We start from the raw sequence: 22,415 nt of genomic DNA on the forward strand, positions 1-22,415 counted from the left end.
GTTCCTTATAATCCTGAATTCCTATTTCTCCACTAAAAGCATGTAATTAAAGGTGTTTTATAAAGCACATACATGAGGTCAGTATCATCCTGGAATAAAATTCAGACTAAAGCAGTAATGGACTGCACAGCGTGGCTGAAAGTGTCCTGCGAAGTTAAAATAAAAGTTTTGGAGGCTCCGAGCAATGCTGGTCGGTACAACCGGGTGGGGGAAGGGCACCATGTGGTTTGGGGTATTTTCACCAAATGTTAAATCACACAGAATATTTCACTCGTCTCCAGTGTGAGATCACGACATGACTCCTCTGTAATGAATTCTTTATCTTGGCAGCCCTCCTGCTTTCTCCCAACTGTGCCTCCCTCTCTCCCCTTCTGGTCCCGGCACAGGCACATCTGGCGGCGCTCGGGGTGTGATGTGGGGCTGGGGGCTGCCTCGCCGCCCACACCTGCAGGCTCCAGCACCGCTGCCGGGACCAGCCCAGCGCCCCCAACCCACCACGGCCCCGCTCCCAACCCGGGAGCCCCCGAGGGCCCGAGCCGCTGCCCGGGCGCAGGGCGGGCGGGTGCCGGTCGCCAAGGCGACGCGTGAGGCCTCCGCCCGCTGCCGGCACCGCCATGGGCCCCAAGCGGCCCAAGGCCGCCGCCGCCGCCGCCTCCGCGGGGCCCGCGGCGAAGAGCTGGGAGGCCGCGCTGGTGGCCGCCGCCCTGGAGGAGGTGAAGGAGGCACCGAGGGGGACCCGGGGCAGCCCGGCCGGGGCGAGGGGCGCTGGGGCGGGCAGGGGGTCATGGAGGGGCTCTCTCCCCACGCCGGTGCCCCAAGGAGCAGCCGCCGCCCTCGCCCTCCTCTCGGCGGGGTGGGTGCCAAGTTTCGGCTGGGAGCGAGCTTTTTATAAACTGCTGAACAACGGGGTTTGATGGAGGTGCTGACACAGCATTAACTCCAGCGTTGAAAATGCGAGGCTGTAATTTTCCTGCCTCGGTGTGTGCAGCTTTTTTTTTTTTTTTTTTTTTTTTTTTTTTTTTTTTTTTACCCTTCTTTTTAACAGCTTGTGAGTGAGGATCTGAAGGCATGTTTGGGTTTCCAGGTTCTATGTAAGCAATGTAATTCTAATAAATCTTGACTCACGAGAAAGAATTTGATTTCAAAATAGCGTAGCAGTTTCGCAAACAATAATATTTATCTAGCATGTGTTTACCTAGCTCCACTTCTGTAAGTGAGACAAATGACTTCCATGGCTCCCTTGTTTATTGGGTCCCTGATGTGCCTTACTTGAAAACCAAGGATAGTTTATAGTTTTGCTGTTGTGAGTTTTTGTTAGTTTGTTTTTAATGCACTAGTTCTAGTAATTATGAAGATTTCCGTATTCAGGAGGCAGTTTTTCAATTGGCTAACCAGCTTTCCAAAAACACCACAGATGTCCAAAAGTCTCCTAAGTACTTCCTCGCATTTATTTTTTTGTTTGGTAGTCACGATATCGTACAAGGTCAGCCAACCAAAATCACAACTTGAAGTAAGTGCTGCTCAGCTAAGGCTTTTGTTTCCCATTTTTCCCCCAGAATGTGCTTTTTCAGCAGAGTTCAAAAGCGCTCGAGTCCTTCCTTACTAGCGAATCCCTGCCCTGCCCTAGGAGAACCTCCCCGAAGCATGGGGGTGAGTGGAGGTCCAGTCTCCGTCACCTACTCAGTTCCTGGGCTTTTTTTCCTGGGCTTGCTAGCAAGGTGCCAATTAGCGATATTTTGTTTTTATGGTGGTGTTTATTAAGGCTGTGGATATTGTCCAGTGAATTCAGTGAACAAAGTGCTTTGTTTACTCTACTGCTTCTATATGCAATTTATTACATTTGTTAAATACAAACCATTATATTAAAGTATTTTAAAAGGTAAGAAATAAATGCTTGAAATATAGGAAATGCCAGAATTAGGATTATTCAAGACCACACATTGAGGCAGATGGAAAGAAAATGTTGAATATGTTCACTGAATGGGGCAAGAATACTGTAGGAAAAAAAAGTTTGTGATCGCCTAATTAAAGATTATCATAATGCCTATACCCAGCAGGGCTTAATTAGGGTTCTTTGGCTCCTTAATTCTGGTATTGTCCATCTGTTTTATGTTCCAGTTAAACTAATTCCACTTTCTCTGTCTTGCTGCTAGCAGGCAGAGCCTTGGGTTCAGTTTGAGCTCAGGCTTCTGTGATGCTGGGCAACTGCTAAAAATTCTTACTGCAGGAAAATTCATGTTCAGCTCTGATAGTCATGGGTAAGGGCATACATGGTGCAAAGCTGTTAAATGCCTGCAGATCTCAGGTTCATCAAGTATGGCCAAACATGGCAATACTTAATATAAATACACATGCGATGTAAAAGCACACCTTTGCAACAGTGTGTCTATGCTGCCAGATTTAGTTCTTTCCTCTGGAACATGGAGAAAAATGAATTTAAGTACTTAATCTTATAGGTTTTCTATTAAAGGATAAAAATGATCTTTCAAATCAAACCTCATTCTGCAAATAGTCTAACCACGTTATCTTCTTCCTCCGCCCTCCTCAGTAAATACATAGCATACATAATTTAAGCTTGAATATATAAACTGAAAGCAGCCTGTAACACAGAGTGTTGAGCTCCTTTAATTATACATGTCACCAGCCGCACTGTACAAAATTATTTCTTACATTGTGTGATATACCATATGAATCTGAATTTATTTGAGAGATGACAGGAACTCCTATCAATTAAAGACATTTCTCTCCTGGTAAATCATGTATAATGAATTTTAAAATCTTTTACTTTTATCAGTTTAGATAATATTTTTTCCTATTAGTGGAGTCAAAGGGAATTTACTAGAACTGGTTTTATGTTGTACCAGATAGGCTGAGCAATGAAATTTCCCATTTTAATGTGTGTTTATGACTTACCATATTTTATTAGTCTGATCTATGAAAAGGAGTCATTTTACCAGTGGTGTTAACATTTTATGGAAGGGTATGCTAACTAAAATATGATTTAAATGGTATTTACTAACCAAATAATGGCTTTTACTTAAACACACTGTGAAAACTGGCAAACAGACAACATAAAAACATGTACGGAGGAAATACGGATTTGGGAGAGCCTCACATTATAGTTTATATGCACCTTTTGTGTCTAACATGCTGTGCAGAAGAACATACAGCTGCAAGATGTGTTTTTCTTCATATATTTATAAAGGTATTTTGATTGGGTTCACTGCAAAATTAAATAACAAAATATAAGCTAAGATGCTTAGTTTGAACCTTTGTGTGCTTTAAGTCACTAAATATACTTGCTAAGTGAAATTCTGGGCAAATACGGCCCTGACAATTGAAGTAATTGATATCTATTATATGTCCTTATTAGCAACTGTAATTAAGCATGGCAACTGGAAGCCACATTCTGCTCTGGTTTCCCATATGTACTGTTTCTGTCACTTTATGTGCATTTTAGGGCCTGAAGATTGAACCTTGTATAAAACCATTCAAAATGTTCTGAATTGGATGACTCCATTTTGATTACAATTCATACTTTTTCCTCTTTGGAGAGGAATTTGATACTCAGTTGAATTGTGATGCCCTGTAACCTGCAGGGATAATAAAGCAAAAGTTCAGGCCCCTAAAACCAGAAGCCAGTAGTAATATGGCCATGTGTCAGTCAGCAGGTAATGAAAGTGGACTTGGAGGTTTCTTAACGCTGGTGCTCTTACACAGTCACTACATGAGGGCTGCAAAATGGCTGATGAGCAACCTTTACCAGTAAAGCCCGCTGGACTTGCTGATTTACAAGCTCCCTCATTGTTGAAAGCAAAGAATGCTAGAGGGGATGTTTTCCTAGGTGTCCATAAATCTTTAATAAATCTCACTATTTCTAAGGCTTTACTTAAAAATCGGGAGATTAAAGAACTCTTGCCTTTTGATGCTGAAGTGTTTGGAGTTTAAGTTTTCAAACATTTCTCTTCAGCCATTACGCTTATATTTGAAACTGAGGTGTAAAGAAATGAGCCTACCAGTTGTGGCCCTTGGAAAAAAATAAAATACCAGAAGAATAAGTGGCAATGAAAAATGACAGATACACAGATTTCCTGGAAATGGGGATGAGATGACTGCGTGATGCTTTTCCTAGCAAAAGAGATCTAGAAACTAGTACTGCAAATGTAGTCAATATATCTGATTTGTTGAAATGTCTTCTCTAGAACAGCTGCTCTTCTGTGTCTAGGAAATGAAGCAGAAAGTACAAGACAGATTTAAAAAGAAAATTCTGTGAGCTGCATCTTCTTTCTTCTTCGGCATGGATGGAAGTTTGAGATTTTTTGACATACCTGTATTATTCCAATAGTACTGTGACAAATAAGATATGTATACCATGTGTACTGATTTTTAATAGGTTGGAAAAAAAAAAAAAACATTACAGAGGAGCGCAGTTGAGGAGCACAGCTGAGGCCTGAAACTCAGAGTAGGTAATGCTTCTGCTGTTCTCCCAGTGGCAGCAGCCTCCCTAGACTGTTTCCATGCTTTTCCTTTAGTTACTTGCATGGTTTTCTCTGTCCTGTTCTTTAAGCTGGGAACCTCATTTAAGGTAGCCTTAGGGTCACTAATCTATCCCCCTTCAGATCCTTTCTTAGGTCTCACTTCTACAAAAACATTTGAAAGAATTAAACTAAGTAGAGGAACAGTTGTATATTGAGGGAGAAAATGTTTTTAAAGTAACCATATACATTTTACTACTTTTCCTTCTAATTTTTATGTTGTGATTTTAGGTGGTGAGCTGTAGAAGCAGGGTCTGTTTCTTCTCTATCCTTTCAGTGCCTTGAACATTAAGGATACTGTTACAGTATTGATAACATAAGGACGATGTTGCAAAAATAATAGATTTTAAGGTCAGAAAAAAAGCAGTCACTAAAACACTTTAAACTATATGCTAATGCTGCGTGTTCTCTGTCCTCATTGACTCCAGTTACTGATCTCAATGTTCAGCTTTTCTGAAAAATGAGCTTCAAAAACAGTCAGAGTAGAAATGGATGACATGCTGTTAGTGACTGGGAATTCTAGACCATTGTTCCCGGCCAAAGTGTGTGTAGCTATTTCTGGCATTTATCTAGCTCCAATTTCCAGGTATTCTACCTTTTGTATAAAAGGAATACATATTTGATTCATATTACAGCTAAAGAGGGATAGGATAATATTGCTTAATACTGTTTAAATTTTTACACAAAAGACCTTGTATCGTGTTGCATATACTTCTTCAGAATTGTTAGGCGGATTTTCACTACCAATAGTCTTTTTGATGTTGATTCCTGTATTTTATTTTAATGTATTAGCCAGCATTTGGCCTGTGCTAAAAGTATTCTCATAGCTGTTCTGTGGAGAAGCTCTAGCAGGTTGTTTCTTTGAAACAGAGAATTAGCAGAAGGAAAAAGTTGCCATGCTGGTGTCAAGGGCATATCTTTTGCTGAATCCCTGAGAATGTTAGTTGGATAAATCCTAAGTGTTTTGAGAAGTCATTTTTTCACAAGCAGGATTTACCCTGATGTTTTGCTTTGGTGTTACGGGGTGCTGTGAAGGTGGCCACCACAGTGGAAACCTGGAAAATTCACTCCATTGCTTCTGGTGCCTTCCCTGGGAATGCAGAAGTGTGGCAAAAGAGAAAGTCTCATTACTCAAACATAATTCTGAAAGTTCATGGGAAAATATTACAGGTGCTAGGAATTTAATAAGGAATGTAAGGGTTGAGAAAGGTGGAAATGAGGTCAGGTAACGAAACTTAGGGACTAGCTGGACAAGGAACTGAGGAAAAGATGATGCTAGGGGTGCAAATAAAGGATGTGTGATTCAGAGAAGTTATGGCACTGACAAGGAGCAGGGAGTGGAAATGGAAGAAGAAATGAGCTAGCAACCATTGTGAGCAAGGAGTGGAAAGGTCAAGAAGAGACAAGTCTCTGAGGAAGACAGGTTTCACAGACATTGTTGCAGGATGTTAACCGGTCCTAAGCAGGTGCAATTTGTGGGCACAGAGACACCAGCATGTTCTAAGGAGGAACTGAAGAAGTCGTAAGTTAGAGGTTTTAGGACTCTCACAGAGATTTCTTCACATATCCAAAGAACTGGAGGAAGTTGTAGGAACAGGCTCTGTTGCTGCTGTACCGTGCCTCACCACGAATCTGGGCAAAAACCTAACATTCCTGAGTATGGCGCACTTTCTGTGCTGTCACTGTGTGTCTGTCTGACACTGGGCCCCATGCTTCTCTTTTGGTCGTTCACACTGAAGAGGACATTCTGGTGATAACAGTTGCTCCATTAATTCACCCAGCATGTGGATGTTCTGAAGGCTCTAGCTTTTCTCATGAGCTATGGGAACACCAGGATACCGCCACATGGCGGCCTTTTGATCTCAACGTTTTGCAATTGTGAAAGCCTAGAAAATAATGCATTTGCACACATCCAAATGCCCTGTTCAAATAATAGTAAGTTTTTTTTGAGTCAAACTCTTGGCAGCTATACGATGACAACTTTAAGTTGAATTCAGATGAACTGCAGCTCCTGTACACATTTTGATGATGATGTTGGAATACCAGGCTCTTTCAGAATGCTTTGCACCAGCAGCTATCTTGGCAACTTTAGGCAGAGTGAGCTATCATTATTTCCCAACTCTGTAGAAAAGGGAAAAAAGAAATTCAGTGTACCTGGTGCAGTCCCCATGTGGGCTGTTGCCAAAGCATCACAGCTGCTGTCATTTCACTAGTGAGCAGTGTCCACTGACTCAGAGCGGCTGGGCGCTCTCCTCTACTAAGCAGCTTCCATACTGTTTGCGTGGTCTTAACACATCAGTGGTGTGCTTGCACTCACCTACATTTTGCAACATTAAATTCTGAAGGTGTGTTTTGTGCTGCTATAGAACATAGAGGAGGTAGGTGGTCTTTCCCACTTTTTTGTTTCTCTGAATATACTGGGGTTAAAAAGAGGAGCATGTTTGTATAATCATGTTATGATATGAAAAGGAACAAATGAAGAAGGATGTATTAAAACAGGAAAAAGAGAAAATTCTCCTCTTAGCACTTCCATCTAACTTTTTTTTGAAGGGTCCTTTCCTTCATTTTACCATAAACTCTAGCTTTTTTCCTCTTTTCTGCTAGCATGTGCATATACATTGTACATGATATATGCATATGAAATTATTTCCATCAAAATCCTAAAGTTACCAACCTTTCTTAAATTTGTCTTTAAAATCTTTCCCTGCCATGATGCACACTGATTGGCACATGAGTCTGCTTAGGCTGGTCCTGGTGAGTGTGACAATGCTCTGGTACTGCCTGGGTCTTGCTGACACTCTTTCCATGTTGACCTTTGTTAAGTTTACTGATATCCTTGCAGTTTACACATACAGACATTGAACTTAATTATATATATATATATATATATATATATATATATATGATGGATCCTGAAGCGTGGAAGGCACAATGCTTATAAGTGCTTCAGGTGTCACTGATGCTGATAGAGAAGACTAGAGAGAGATGCAGATGTGCTGGAGATAGCTGCTCATTTTCCTAAAGGGATTCCAGTAGGTTAGAGTAAAAGAAGTAGGTGGAGAAGAAGAGTAACCAGTTGCTTAAATTACATAATTTTAAAGTTTTTGTGGATGTATATCCATAAGTAACTTGTTACAATCTTCTCTTGTTGTGCATTTCTTTTATGCTGAAAACAATTTTTTCTTCTTAAAAATGCATGTGTATTTTCCTGCAGATGTTTGCAAGCTGCTAGTTTTTTATTTGTTGATATTGTCATGAAATATAACTTGCCATTGATACAAATTTTTTCTTGTTTCAGAACACTTACTGAAAGCATGTAAGAATGAGTAAATATAACCTCATAAAACATAGTACAAACAATGCTACAATTAGAAATTAGAAAATAGTTCTGGGCTGAAAGTTTTTTTTATTTTTTCTAGAGCAAAGAATGACAATAGTGTAAATACATACATGTAAAATTCTATTTCTTGTTTGTTTACCAAAATGTGAAATCTCCAAATTACATTTTAAAGTTATTTTATCTTTGTGTGAAGCTAATGCAGCCTTTGCCTGTGCGGAGGTTTTTTCGAGTGTTTCTAGGCATTTGTGTTTTCCACAGCATAATGCTGCCACCTGATGGAAGAAAGAATTGGGACAAAGCTGTACGTGCTTTTTCAGACTGTATAGCTTATCTCAGTGTGATTCATATGTTAATGTCGAACGTGTCTTAAAGGGAGTAATTATCTCTACAGGCTTACTCCTTGAAACTGCAGAGAAGCATTTTGTGTGCTCATGTTCTAATGCATTAAATATTTTTTCCTGGAAATAGGATGACTGGAAGCCTAGCATCGCTTTTGTGGTTGGGACCAAAATTGAGGATGAAATACACACAACAGCCTTGTCTCTTGCTGTGCAGGTGCCACAACGGAAGCTCTTCAGCGTGGTGACACGTGAAGATATCTTCAAACAGGTATTCCAAGAAAGGAACTTTTAATAACAAACCAAACCCTATTTAAATTTAATGTATTTATTAATATTAATATTAAATTAAATTTAAAATAACTTTAAATTCTCTGTGGCAGTTTTTAAAATTACACTAACTCATTAGAAAATGGAAAAAGAAAGCTTTCTGCATAAGCTGGTCTGCCCCTTGCAAACAGTGGGGTTTTCTACAGACTTTTCTTCAAGATGCTGGTCATCAAAGCTCTCTCCCTAAGGTACATGGGTACTTTAAGATGATTCCTTACCAATTTGGAGTGTTATTGTAGTGTTCAGTGAAAGAGAATAACTAGTAAAATAAGTTGTTTAATTTTAAAATCTACTCACAGTATAATACCTTATTTCCTTACAGATCACAGAATCTGGAAATCAAAAGGGAAAAAAGGTTAAGGATGTGCCTATGTTCTATGAGGTAGGTTGAGACGTATTTCAGAATCAGAGCTCTTTTACATTACGGTAATTACAGCTGTGTAATTATGTTATGCATACCAGAGTAAATGCAATTCTACCTGGTAAAAGCACTGACCCATGTAGATACCTAAAGTTCTTTCTTCTTCTGATACCAGCACAGTTCCATTGGACTACTAATTATGTGAGAATCAAGATGTCTTTGTATGGATCTGAGTTGTATTAAGTTGAACATTTGTTACATGGTCATATTTTGATGGCGTTGTTACAAATTACAGAAAAATAATTAGACTCTGCCCTCCCAGATGTTCACAGTAATTTAGAGATTTGTACCTTCCTCCGTTTACAGGCAAGCAGTCCCATAAATGAAATGCCATCTCCATGGGGCAGTATCCATTACAATCTCAGACTGATGTTAAATTCTAACCTGGTTCATCTAATGGGGTATGTCAGCTGGATTGAGAATCATGCTTAGTACAAATAGGACTTCCTTCTCCCTACCTTGTTAATGTTTTACGTACAGCTTGTGAGAGGTTATAAAATTCTGTGATTAATTAGAAGATTGTTTAAAATTTTCTCAGGTAAAGTTTTATGGCCCTACAGACCTGGAAAATAAAGAATTTTGGATCCCTCTAAAAAGATTGTGTTTGCATTTTAGTTCTGAAATGACTAATAAAGTTTTAATATGTCTCAGGTTTTGGCGGACTTTATAACAGGTCTTTTTAGTTGCAGTCTGTTTTTCAGTATTGCCAGGCTACTATCTGAACAAGTCCCTTTGGAATTATTCACCACTGACATGACTGTGAATTTTAGGCAATTAACCCTCTTCATTTAGGACTAGCCCCCCAGGCAAACTCACCCTTATATTACCTGGGATGTAAAACCCCTTCAGTCCTACTGACAGAAAGATTATGAAATCTGGTTCTAAGCAGAAGCTTTGCATGATACCTGTATTTAATTACTAAGAGCAATTTTCCTTGTGAAGTGGATACTTATTAAATTCCAGCTGTCAGTGCTGTGTCTCATTAGCTACTTACTTGACTCCTCAAAGACATTTTTTTTCCTCCTCTCCTTTAACAGAGAATATAAAATGCCTGTTCTGACCTTTTGCTTGGACTCAGTTTCCGTTCTGGCTGTAGCAAATTAAAAGATTGATCATGTTGCTACAAGCATTAAGATTCTGCCTCTCTGGGTCGAAATTTGCTCCTGAGTGTTCATTTAAAGTCCATGTGCCGTTTGTGCATTCAAAACTTTCGCTGCAGTAAGGATAAACAAGCACAAGGCTAGCACAGAGCATAGAGCTGGGAAATGTTCTTCCAAGAGGAACATTTTTGTCCTTTGTGCATACAGTTCTCTGTTCTGGGACATGACACACAGGGATTTCCACAAGTGCAGATTTGTTTCTAGTGAGACAGTAAATAAGATTATCGAACCTATAATGATCTTTGAACATATGAAGTATATATGTGTATGAATTTGGGACTGATAACATGGATAGCAATGTGGTTATTAATGGTATTAATAGTAACATTATTACCCATGCTCTTGCATGTTGCATTTACTCAAATGTGGGGTATTTTAATAAATTTCAGTGCAGCAGTCTGTGGTGCCTGCTGTAAGTCAGGAAACATTAACAAACTATATTGCAGGCTGGTTATGTATTATATTAAAGCTTTTTGTCTATTCTAAATTATTTTCATTCAGGGCTTTAACGTCTTACTGTGTTCAATTTCACATCACTCTTACTGTACAAATTGAAGAGGATAATGGCAGGGTTTATGAATGTGTAGTTAAAAGATTTCCATATCTGGGACAATTTGGTGTCTAACTGTTTTTCTGTCTCTTAAGTGACTTGATGAGGAGTAGGAGTCCTGATCTGTAATTTTGTGCAAATTCCAACAATTAAATCATGTTAAGTTGAGTTTCTCATAAAGACACCAAGGAAATGATTTTTTTTTTCTTGTATATGCAAAGGAAAATGTTAAGTTTCCTGAAAAACAGCAACAAATTTAATAGTGAATCAGGTTGATTTATCATGTACAGTTTTTCTACCAGACAAGACCTAAGGATGCAGTATGTTTAAATAAATTATGTGTATTATATATCACAGAATCATAGAATGGCTTGGATTGGAAGGGACCTTAAAGATCACCTAGTTCCAACCCTCCAGTCATAGGCAGAGATGCCACCTACCAGACCAGGTTGGCGAAGGCCCCATCCAACCTGGCCTTGAACAACTCCAGGGATGGGACATCCACAACTTCTCTGGGCAAAAGAGAATATATGCATATAATACTATTATATATTATTACATATACCTTGTATAAATATATATGTATATTTACATACATATATATATACACATTTATTCTATTGTTTATGTACCTGGTTTTTGTGTCCATTTTCTATTAGAGTTGGTCATGTTATGTGTAATTAAGGTGCTTTACCACTACTAAAATGAAACAGTTTGTCAGTTACCATACTTTGAACTTCGAAAATTTATTCAAGCCTAAATTTTCCACACTAGTTTATTCATCAAGATGTTTTGTTTTGTTTTGTTTTTCTGGAAAATTCTGTTGAGATCGAGTTCAGGGGCTATGTAGATGGAAAGATTTTTTTTCCTTGTAGCAGTTTCTTTTCCAGTTTTGTTGAACTCATCGATACTGGGTTAGGAAAGTTGCCTTGACGTTACTCAGGAAATTGTGAGAAGGATTCTTGTCACATACTCAGAAGGGAATAAGCTGAGCTGTGGAGCAGTACCATGGTGATAAATGATTGTGAAACAAGATGGAACCTCATGCTGCCCCTTCATGTGAGAAGACTGGAAGTAGATAGCCAGGTTTGCTGCAAACAAACAATTATGTGGCCATGAGAGAGAGGGGCGTGGAAGGGAGAGAGGCGTGGAACAATTTAGTGGTTCTCCCAGGCAAGCTGAGATGCTTGAGACAGAGAGTCATGGAAAGATGAAATAGGCACAAGTGGTAGAGACCAGAGCAGTTTTGTTTGGATGTGAATCTCAGAATGCTATCTTCAGAATGTGCGCCTGTGCTTATGAAGCCAGCAAAGTTGAAGTCTCGTAACAACAGCATCCTTTTGCACACTGCTATGACTCATCGCCAGAACAAACTGGACTGTGAATCCTATGTAACCAAAGAGGTTGATTGCAATTAAAAATATTAATCTTTATTCCACTACATGTGAAAAAAATATTAATATTAATATAATATTAATATTAATATTATATGCTTTCTTGCAGAATAATTGTTAGTTGTCGAACTAAGTAATGCTATCAAACTGGGGGACAAACACAAATCCTGACCCATTCATAGAATCATAGAATGGTTTGGATTGAAAGGGACCTTAGAGATCATCTAGTTCCAAACCCCCTGACATGGGCAGGGACACCTCCCACCAGGCCAGGTTGCTCAAATCCCATCTAACATGGCCTTAAACAGTTCCAGGGATGGGGCATCCACAACTTCTCTGGGCAACCTGTTCCAGTGCTTCACCACTCTCACAGGAAATAATTTCTTCCTTATGTCTAATATAAACCTACCCTCTTTTAGTTTAAAGCCATGACTCCTTGTCCCATCATTACAATCCCTGACAGAGTCCCTCCCCAGCTTTTCTCTAGGCCCCCTTTAGGTACTGGAAGGCTGCTCTAAGGTCTCCCCGGAGCCATCTCTTCTCCAGGCTGAACATCCCCATCTCTCTCAGCCTGTCTTTGTAGGAGAGGTGCCCTTGATGATCTTTGTGGCCCTCCTCTGGACTTGTTCGTACAGGTCCATGTCCTTCTTGTGCCAGGGGTTCCGGAGCTGAAGGCAGTACTCCAAGTTGGGTCTCACAAGAACAGAAGAGAGGGGGAGAATCACCTCCCTCAACCTTCTGGCCACACTTCTTTTGATGCAGCCCAGGATACAGTTGGCTTTCTGGGCTGCAAGCGCACATTGCTGGCTCATGTTGAGCTTCTCACCAACCAACACCCCCAGGTCCTTCTCCTCAGGGCGGCTCTCAATTCATTCTCTGGCCAGCCTGCATTTGGGATTGGCCCAGCCCAGATGCAAGATCTTGCAATTGGGAGAGAATGTGCTTGCATTCTCACACTAGAATTCCATGCCACTGGAACAGATTAAATCAGCTGTAAATAAGAGTTTCTCAACTGTTAATCACTGGGTAGACAGCAAACTCGACTGATGTCTGCTGCATTTTTGCGACGGGACACAGCGTGAACAGTGTGCACTGCATTCCAGAAGTCCTCGCTAGACTTGTTATTCCTTGAGGACAGGTATAGGTGAATACAAGATAGGAAGTCTCTCAGCCATGGTAGAACTAATAAAAACAACATCAACAACAACTTAAGCCAAGACTAACTTGATCTTCTGCTAGACTCTGTTTAGTATGCTATGGAAAACTGGATTTTAAAGACTTTTCTGCAAGCATGTTTGAAGTAGAAAAGATGGGCAAAACATTTGGGAAGAGTCCATTAAACAAGTGAAGTAAAGTCTGTGATAGCAACAAATCCCATAAGTTGCAGGGGGTGGTAGGAGAAGATGGTTAACCAAGTTGTTTCAATTCATAATAACTAAGTTCAATTCTCAATAACTAAGTTGTTTCAATTCTTCTTTTTCAGTAAGAAAGGCTACTGATAAAAAAATGTCAACACTGTAGGCCAAGAGTTGGATTTCTTATTAATGCAGCTATCACCAATTTGTTTTATGTTGTGTGAAATTAGTAAATGGATAGATATGATTGGTAGAAGAGATTATCATGACCTGTGCCACAGGTCACAGTGGTGTTTTTTCCAAAAATAATCAGACTTGAAATTTCTAAAATCATGATAGGGTGTTTTTTTTCTAAATAATGACAAATGACTGAGAATATGTCACAGCTTAATTTCTTTACAGGAAGGACCTTTCCTGATAAAAGTTACTTATAGTTTCAGTGTAAATGCATGTTTCAATATATGGCCATATTTACTAGATCAAAGAAAATCTTGCAAATAATCTTCTCAGTGTAAAAACTTTGAGATTGTGTTCAGATTGCTCCTATTTTTTTCTCTTTCTTTAGCGATGTGTAATAGAATTCTTCATATTTTTCAATTCTTTAGTAATTTCTGTGATTCTTCTTTAAGAATCATTTACAATTTACTATGTAATTGTGGACACTAGAAAGAACTTAGTGGTTTGTTGAATATGCATTAAATACAAGTGTAACATAATGCACATACTCCTATTTGTTGGCTCATTATATATGAGTCTGAAGATTGACTAATTTACCGTGGCTACTGCCTTGCACTGAGAGTGAATTTTAGACTGAGCGGTTCACTGTTGACCAATGAGTCCGTCTCAAAGTTACCACTTTTCAGGTTCTCCATCCTTTTAATTTGGTCTGTTTACTTTGTTCTAAGATACATATCTTATAATTTAACAAAATAAATAATATTGCTTTCTCACCCTATGCTGACTAAGACAAATTGCTTTGTATGAATGAATCTTCCGGAACATTCTTTAGAACTGCTATGGTTATTGGGTCTTCTGGAAATTGAGTAATTGAAAATTTTGTTTCTTCTCCCACAGCACTTACAATCTTTTAAACAGAGTAGCTTCAATACCTTGTATGTTTCAGACCTCATAAGAAACTCACCTGTTTGATGGTGCTTCTTTGTTTATCTCTGCATTTTTAGGTCTGTCAGTTAATGAGTTTCAGTCTTTGTCACTGCTTTCTTAACTGTAGAATGCTTATTTCTAAATCAATAATTAACTAATAAAGAGGGAATTCTGTTTTTCACTATATAATTGTTAATATGTTTCAACTAGAATTGCAGCCTTACCAGGGAAAGCTATTCTGTTTGTGAAAAGACCTTTTCTTCAAAAAGAACAAAATTAAATTAATAATAACTATTTTGGAAGGTGGTCCAGGTTTCATGGAACCGAAGTTGATTGTTGTAGTGGGTGCTTTGGCAGATGTTCACTTTAGAGTCCTCTGCTTTGCATCTTTCCATTTGGTATAGGGAAATATTCAAAACTCTTCTGTTACAGTGTCTTTCTAATTTTTCTGAAGTTGCCTGTAATTTGTGAGGTATCTTGCAAAATATTTTAATGTTGAAATGCACATTCTGCATACCAACTTTATAGACCTAGAGTAGACACTGATCTTAGAGTAATTTCTCACATTTTGAGTATGGGAAATTGCATAAAACTCCACTGTCTGCCTACCCCTTATGAAGTGTTCCTTTCATTCTCTTCATTGTAAAATTCTCAACAAGATTCATCTTTGTTCAGCACTGTTCATTTTCTTAAGACTAAGATGAGCCACAACCATATCATGCAGACCATTTTATTTTTTTTAATGAGCATGATCATTGAATTATCTTCCACAGTTTTCTTAAAGAAGACTTAGCTATGGTTGGAAGCAGTTCAGTTATGTGGAGAGTCTCTTGATTGTATCTTTTCTGCTATTTTCGGCCAGCTCACCCTTATATCTCTATAACCATGCCCCCTTTTCATGTTCCCCATATAGAAATTGTGCATCTTTTTCCTCTGACTTCTCCTGTCTCTCTATGTATCTTTCATGACTAACTCCTTTCTTCCTTAAATCTGAAATAGTGAGGACTTGCAAATCAGGCTGTCCAAGATCTTGTTACGCATCTGATTACGCTGAATTGTCTCTGATTCTGCAACCCAGAAAATCATTTTTCTCTATCATAGTCATTAGCTTCCATGTCACATGCAGGAACTGTTAAGATTTAAACAGAAGAAAGTATAGGATATTGACTACAAATTGTCATATTTGGCTGAACACAGAACCTATTTGATTCTTCTGTTGGCTTGCTTCTAGATATACAAAGGAATTGATTGTCATTCAAAACCTCATTTCTATTCTACCTTCATTTTTACAGGGAAGAAGTATCAGCTCAGATACTTCAAATTTTGGGACTAGCAAAAGCAAAAAAGGTGCCCGTTTTATTGTCTGATTGAAGATTCATAACAGCCAACCTGTATTGACAGGGATATAGAAATATCAACCTGGTTGTGCAATTTCAAAAAGCAAACCAAAGAGACCCCCAAATTAAATCAGTCTAATGCTAAGCATAGTATGCACACTTTGCCATCAAAATGCAGTTCAGTTGACTGTTTGCACGTAAATATTAATTAGTTCATGTTTTGTACAGCTCATTTTTGAGGACTAAATGGTTATGGATTAGAAACATAATCTTGCATTGTTTTAAAATTATTTATAGGGTGCATTTTTTTTCTTCTTCTTTTTTTTTTTCTTCCTAAGTTTGTGCTCTCAGAGTCCTTGGGAAATTGTGTAATGTTCACAGCACTTTTTGCATTAATAATAAGCTGTAGCAGGGTCAGAAAGATCCTTGGGTTTTCTAGGTGTAAGTGAAACATATTCTTCTCCTGTCACTTCCAACACAAAACACATTACCTAATATATTAAGACTTCATGCAGGGTAGTGAAACATAGCAATGAACAAACTGAAGTAGAGTAAATTGAATGAATTCTGGCAGAAAACAAGGAATTTAAAGCAGTCTTACTTCAAGCATTTCTGTGAATTGTTTGTTTGCTTGTTTTCTGGAATTACGTAGAATGTAGGTTTGTGAAGTAAAGGTTGTTGCTGGTAAGACTATTTGAAAGGTTTTTTGGTGGTATCACAATGTAAAAAGAAAGTCTACTTTAGATTGGAACTCAGCATATAGTCCTTGGGTATAGGTGTTATTGATGTAGTATAAAAGTTTATGCATACACATACATATGTGTGTGTATGCAGGCACATCAATATTCAAAGCTATGTTATTCTAATAAGTCCTCACCTCAATGGCATGAATTTCATTATACTGAAATATAATGAATTAATATATATAAACTAAAATAATAAAATAATAATAATAATAAACTGAATATTTTATGTCCGCTCTTCAGTTGGTCCTAAATACCTCTTTTTCTATTATTTCTATTATCTTTCTGATTGTGTCCTTTTTTTTCTTTTTTTGGGGGGGGAGTGGGGGGGGACAGGGACACTCTGCCATCTGTCTCTAACACTACTTTCATGGAAAAAAAAGATGGCACAAAGGACAAGGGGTATGCATTTATGTTGCCTTAAGGATATTACAGTAAATTTATAGCATAGAGAAAGCAAAAGTTTTGGTTTTATTGTGCTGTTTTGTGTGTTTTTTTTGTTGTTTTTTTTTTTTTTTTTAAGTGATATAGTTAATGATACTATATCTTCAGCGAAAAAGTGATATGAATCTCTCTTACAGTGCTGGCCTGAATGAAGTAGCCTTAAATCTCAGACGGATATTGCTTTTGAAAGAATAGAAATGAAAATCAACGTCTCTGGCCCATTGGCCCCTGCTCTTATAAGAATTCTTATAATCCTCTGTAGTGATCCCTCCCATAAAAACTCTCATGTCACCCATTAGCTTCCTGTCTCTCATTGCATTCATGATTCCACATCTCCATTTTAGCTCTATAGTTTCTTCTACTCTATTACCATAAATATTTTCACAATCTAATGACCTAGAACACCTTTGTAATGCCATGTATTTCTTTTGTTTCATTCTTGCTGCATATGACAAATATGCAATGTTTTTCACTGAGATTTTACATCAGGCTAATAATCTGATGTAGAAACAAAACTCGTAATGGCACAAATGTAGTGCTTGTGGCTAGGAATATTTTCACCCAAGAAGGTACAAGCTGTTATGAGTTGTGCAATGGTATCTGGAGGAGATCAAAGAGTGGTTAGTAGCCAGAATACGTGTCACTGAAGAAACAAGTTTCAGAAATAATGCTAGTTAGGAGTATTTTTAGGGAAGCCTTTTGATTTCTTATGGAAACGTATAATTAAAAGTGAATAGTTTTTGTGGAAGTGTATAGATTTTTACAAAGCACCGTCAGAATGGTTGGGATCAGGAGTAGGCTTTCTCAAAAGCAGAGGTGGTCATTCTAAGATGCAGTCTTTCCAGCTGAAAGATGTGTCAATAGAATTCTATTTTGTAGTAAAAGTTAGCCAAATTTTGTTTTCTTTCCACTGTAGAACAAAAAATAATTGGAAAAGTGGTTGTAAAGTGGAACAGTTCAGGGGCCAAAACTTGTCAGGTGTCATTGTTTTGTTGAGTGGGTTTGACAGTAAAAAAGAACTTTGGCAGCCTTGCTGAATGGTCAGAAGGATAGAAAGATTTCATATTATTTCCAGTTCCAGTACAGGGCAAAACAAACACTGCAGTCTTAAATGTTGTAATAGAATGGAACAGTTCTCTAGTCAGCCTTTGTCAAGTGCAATTGTGTGGATGTGAGTTAAGAGAATTTTATTGCAGGAGTGCTTGGCCTTCACTCTGTATGGGTATGCAGATGCTCACGAAATGGCTAAGAACTGTCATTAAATGAGGATGCCTTTTAGAGAGGTACTGGCTCCAGGGAGGGGTAGGGAACATTCAATCCTGCTGTGGGCACTGTCTACTCCTTGCTTTTCATGTCTGTAGTACCAAACACCTACCATGTAAATAATTGTATGGAACACAACTTGTTTTGTAAATGAGCCTACAGCATTAAGTGTTGTTTTTACCTGAGAGCTGTTTATTGTCTTGTCTTCTTAGGAGAGTTTAACTACTCTCCCTCCTGGGTCCAAGAATCTAGGTCAGTTTACTTAAAAAGAAGTTAAGGGGAAAAAAGGTTAGCTTGGGTTTAGCACGTTTCATAATTCAGATTGGTCTCAATTTGTGAATATCAATATGAATGATTCTTACAGAAGTCGACCAATGTCTGCATATCAGCTGAGGTTAGATTTCCCTCTCTTTATCTCACAGGAGACCTTTACCAACAATCCAGTTTGCTCTGCTGACAACTGAATAGGGTTATCCATACCCCTCCTAGATAATTTTAAAGTATTCCAGGATTTTTGATACTCTGCTGGCTCTGGCCGGGTTGGAGGTAACTTTCTGCAGAGCAACCTATATAGTGCTTTGCTCTGCACTTGTAGCTAGAACGGTATTGTTATCACACCAATGTTTTGAGTATTGCTGAGCAGTGCTGGCACTGCATCAGGGCTGTCTCTCCAGCTCTCACCCCCCGACAGGCCAGAAGGCAGGGGTCGGCAAGAGGGAGGTGGGGAGGGGACACAGCCAGGGTAGCTGACCTGAACTAACCAAATGGATATTCCATACCACATGCCATCATGCTCAGCAATAAAAACTGGGGAAGTGAAAGGAGGGAGAGGGTCTCTTGTTATGAAAGCATCTGTCTTCCCAAGCAACTACTATGTGATTTTATTGAAGCCCTGCTTCCCAAGACAAGGCTGAACATTGCTTCCTAATGGGAAGTAGAGAATAATTATTTTCTCAGTTTGCTTCTGCACAGCCTTTGCTTACTTTTTATTCTCCTTTAATTAAACTGCTCCTTATCTCAACTCATGAGCTTTTCTTTCTTTACCATATTTTCTCCCCCCATACTTCTGAGGAGGGGGTGTGAGAGAGCAGAAGAGTGGAACTTAGCAGCCCATCAGTTGTTAAATCACCACAGATACCTTGAAAACTTTACTAGAACTAGTGCTTTCAGCTACACGAGCTTCTACCTGTTGTGCTTACCTTAAGAGCTGGATACTTCATAATGCCTTTCACTGGTGGACTTCTTAGATCTTGCTACATTGCTTTGGCAGACAGTTGCCTCACCAGTGCTAATACTGAGGAGAGTAGAATGTCATTGTCAAGTATCTTCTCAAGAGCAGCATGTGTACTCCGTTATGTTATCAAATGATGTGCCTTCGGCTTGGGATTTGTTTGTTCCTTGAGACTGTACTGCTGTTGCTAGAAACTGGTTGGTCCTAGAAATTCTAGTTGCTTACAATCAATTTCCAAAGCTTCTGTAGTTCTGCATCCCTTTCCAGGGGCCCATCTAAGGACAGCACATCACATTAGGAAGTTCCAGGATTTGTAAATGCTACAACTGGGGTAAAAAATCTTGAGCTCCTGCAGGAAAACAATCTGTGTCTTCTAATTTTGTGTTTCATAGAAACTGAGAAATCTGGTTCTATTGTTTACATGAGACAATTGAACATATTTTATTTCCATTTCAGCATGATGACTCTTCATAATTTTAGCTCTAGTATTCTTCAGGCATCACCCTCTGCCTGTATTATTATTTTATTACAGTTAATTGTAATTATCTGGCCTGAGGCCATTTATAAAACCCCAAATTGCTGACAATTTATTGTCTAGGAAAGAAACTTGATACCATTTGAAATTCATCTATCTATTTAAAACTTAGACTTTAAACTTGCTTAGAATGCTGGTGACACCTTGTTTTTGCTTTCTGCATTACAAGATTTCCTGCATATGTTCAACTTAGTATGAAATTTTGTTTGTTTGTTTGTTTTCCATAAAGCTTTGTTGCAATCTCTATGTTAAGCAAGTATGCCTGTAATGTAACAATGTCATTCTTAAACTGGTAGAGGGACCCTCTGGAAAAGGAAATACTGATAGGTCTCTTCCACCCTAGATGTTTCTGTGATTCTGTGATACCTGTTTTGTTGCCTTCAAAGTTTCAGGTGATTATAAGTGGTTAATTATGGGCCGTGGAGTGTAAGACATGTTTCTCAAGTAGAATAATTAACTACAGAATACTTTATCACCACAGGAAAAAAAAAAATGCCCAAGGCCCTGTTGCAAACATGGGCGTAAGTGGAAAGGTCCTGCCAAGGAGCGGTGCCAAGCCCACGAGGTCATTGGGCCCTCCTGTCCCACAGGTTCTGAGGGTTCTTAACAAAATTCTGGCAGTGTGTAACTGGGCAGGTTCTGCCAGCACAAGCGTTGATGAGATAACTTTACTTCTTAAATCTTTTTGTTCCACCCCTTACTGGTTTCTCTCTGTAGCCAGATGTAATATCAGAGAAGCATGACTTTAGCTCTGTAATGTTCATTGTGCAAATCCAATTGGCTGGGATTACTGGAAAGAATTTACTTCTCAGAAGCACAAAATATTCTGTTCCACAATGAAAAGACAAGCTGGGCACATTTATACTACTGAAATGTAAATGTTTCAAGATTTCATCATAGCAATATATCTCTTCTTCTGGGAACAGATCACAGCAGACTGGCATATCTTCTCATTTTAAAGCTCTGGGGTCTTTAGGGGTTCTTCAGGAATCACTTGAATCACCATTTCAACTTTCCCCAGTTAGGATGTTAAAAATGAACAGGTATCTAAAGAGTCACATGAGAGAGTCTTTCCTTTGCATGACACTCCTGTTTCCCAAGATAGCAATGCTAATGATTGTTCTTTTGAATAACTGGACATTCGTTTCATATTTTGTATTCCCTTAAAGAAGGTGGGTTTGGTAGCAGTTAGGTGGTCAGGAAGGCATAGGAGGTATATGCCACGGATGGTTAGAGCTGTTGTATGAGATACTTAATAAAGCTAAGGTTAAAAGTCACCATAATTTATATGTAATATGTTTTCTCTTTTTTACTTAAATGAGGTTATTCAACTGTTTGTGTTTCTCTTAAAATATTATTTGAGTACTTCTAACAGTAAGAGACATACATTGTACATATGTCTTAGAAAGTTCTCCTTCTGCATTACTGAGATTAAACCAGTTAAGATATCCTGCAGAGAAGGACTCATGGGTACTGGTGGGTGAAAAGCTTACCATAGGCCAGCAATGTGCACTTGCAGCCCAGAAAGCTAACCATGTCCTGGGTTCTATCAAAAGAAGCGTGGCCAGCAGGTCAAGGGAGGTGATTCTCCCCCTCTGCTCTGCTCTTGTGAGACTCTACCTGGAGTACTGCCTTCAGCTCTGGGGCCCACAGTACAAGAAAGACATGGACACTGAGGGGAAGAAGGGAGACATCAAATCTACTTCTATTATTTTTAAAAAATTACCTGAAATACATGTTCGTAGATTCTTCACTGATTAATGAAGATGATTTTCTGGTTTGGCTTAAGTTTCGCAGTCTACCTTGTGGATACATAAGCTCTATGTGGAACTCTTTTCAGATATGCAGTTGATTTACTGATTTAGCTTGGTTTGAATTGCGAGATCTTAATTCACCAGTGGAGGAGGATGATTATGCAAGCGATTTTTTGACATCATATTTGGGAAGAGGTTCTGAGAGGCAAAAATGAAATGAGGGGAATGGTCAGACAATACAAACTAAATTACCTTTCAACAAACTGCAGGTGTGATCTGGAAGAAGTTGTTTCAATCAGCTCAGGGCTTTCCTGGTATTCTTTCAAAATGATATCATATGCGCTAGTCAATGAAATGGCATCACCTGATTTAGAAATATTTAATACTATGCATACAGAAGTCTTCTTTGGCCAGAAGTAATTTTTCACTATGACATGCAGCTTTCATTTCATAGTCTGTCTTGAAAGCTTCTTGAGAGGGATTCACAACACTGATGGCAGATTGTTTTAAGTGAAGATCATTTATTTTATTAGCTTTTATTAGCTTGCTTAACAAAATATGTTTGAACATTAAATATTAGC

General features: G+C 38.6%; 1 protein-coding gene across 1 annotated transcript in view; it reads left to right on the forward strand.

Annotated features, from left to right (window-relative positions):
* The first annotated feature begins 419 nt into the window (after positions 1-419).
* SPAG17 (sperm associated antigen 17) overlaps positions 420-22,415 on the forward strand; it is a 110,251-nt gene continuing 88,255 nt past the window's right edge. The window contains exons 1-3 of the mRNA XM_035314579.1: positions 420-713; positions 8,344-8,484; positions 8,866-8,925. Coding sequence (XP_035170470.1) covers positions 615-713; positions 8,344-8,484; positions 8,866-8,925 — 300 coding nt within the window. The 5' untranslated portion in view covers positions 420-614. The remainder of the gene's footprint in view (positions 714-8,343; positions 8,485-8,865; positions 8,926-22,415) is intronic.

This window comes from Oxyura jamaicensis, chromosome 1, assembly GCF_011077185.1.
Source record: "Oxyura jamaicensis isolate SHBP4307 breed ruddy duck chromosome 1, BPBGC_Ojam_1.0, whole genome shotgun sequence".
NCBI lineage: Eukaryota > Metazoa > Chordata > Aves > Anseriformes > Anatidae > Oxyura > Oxyura jamaicensis.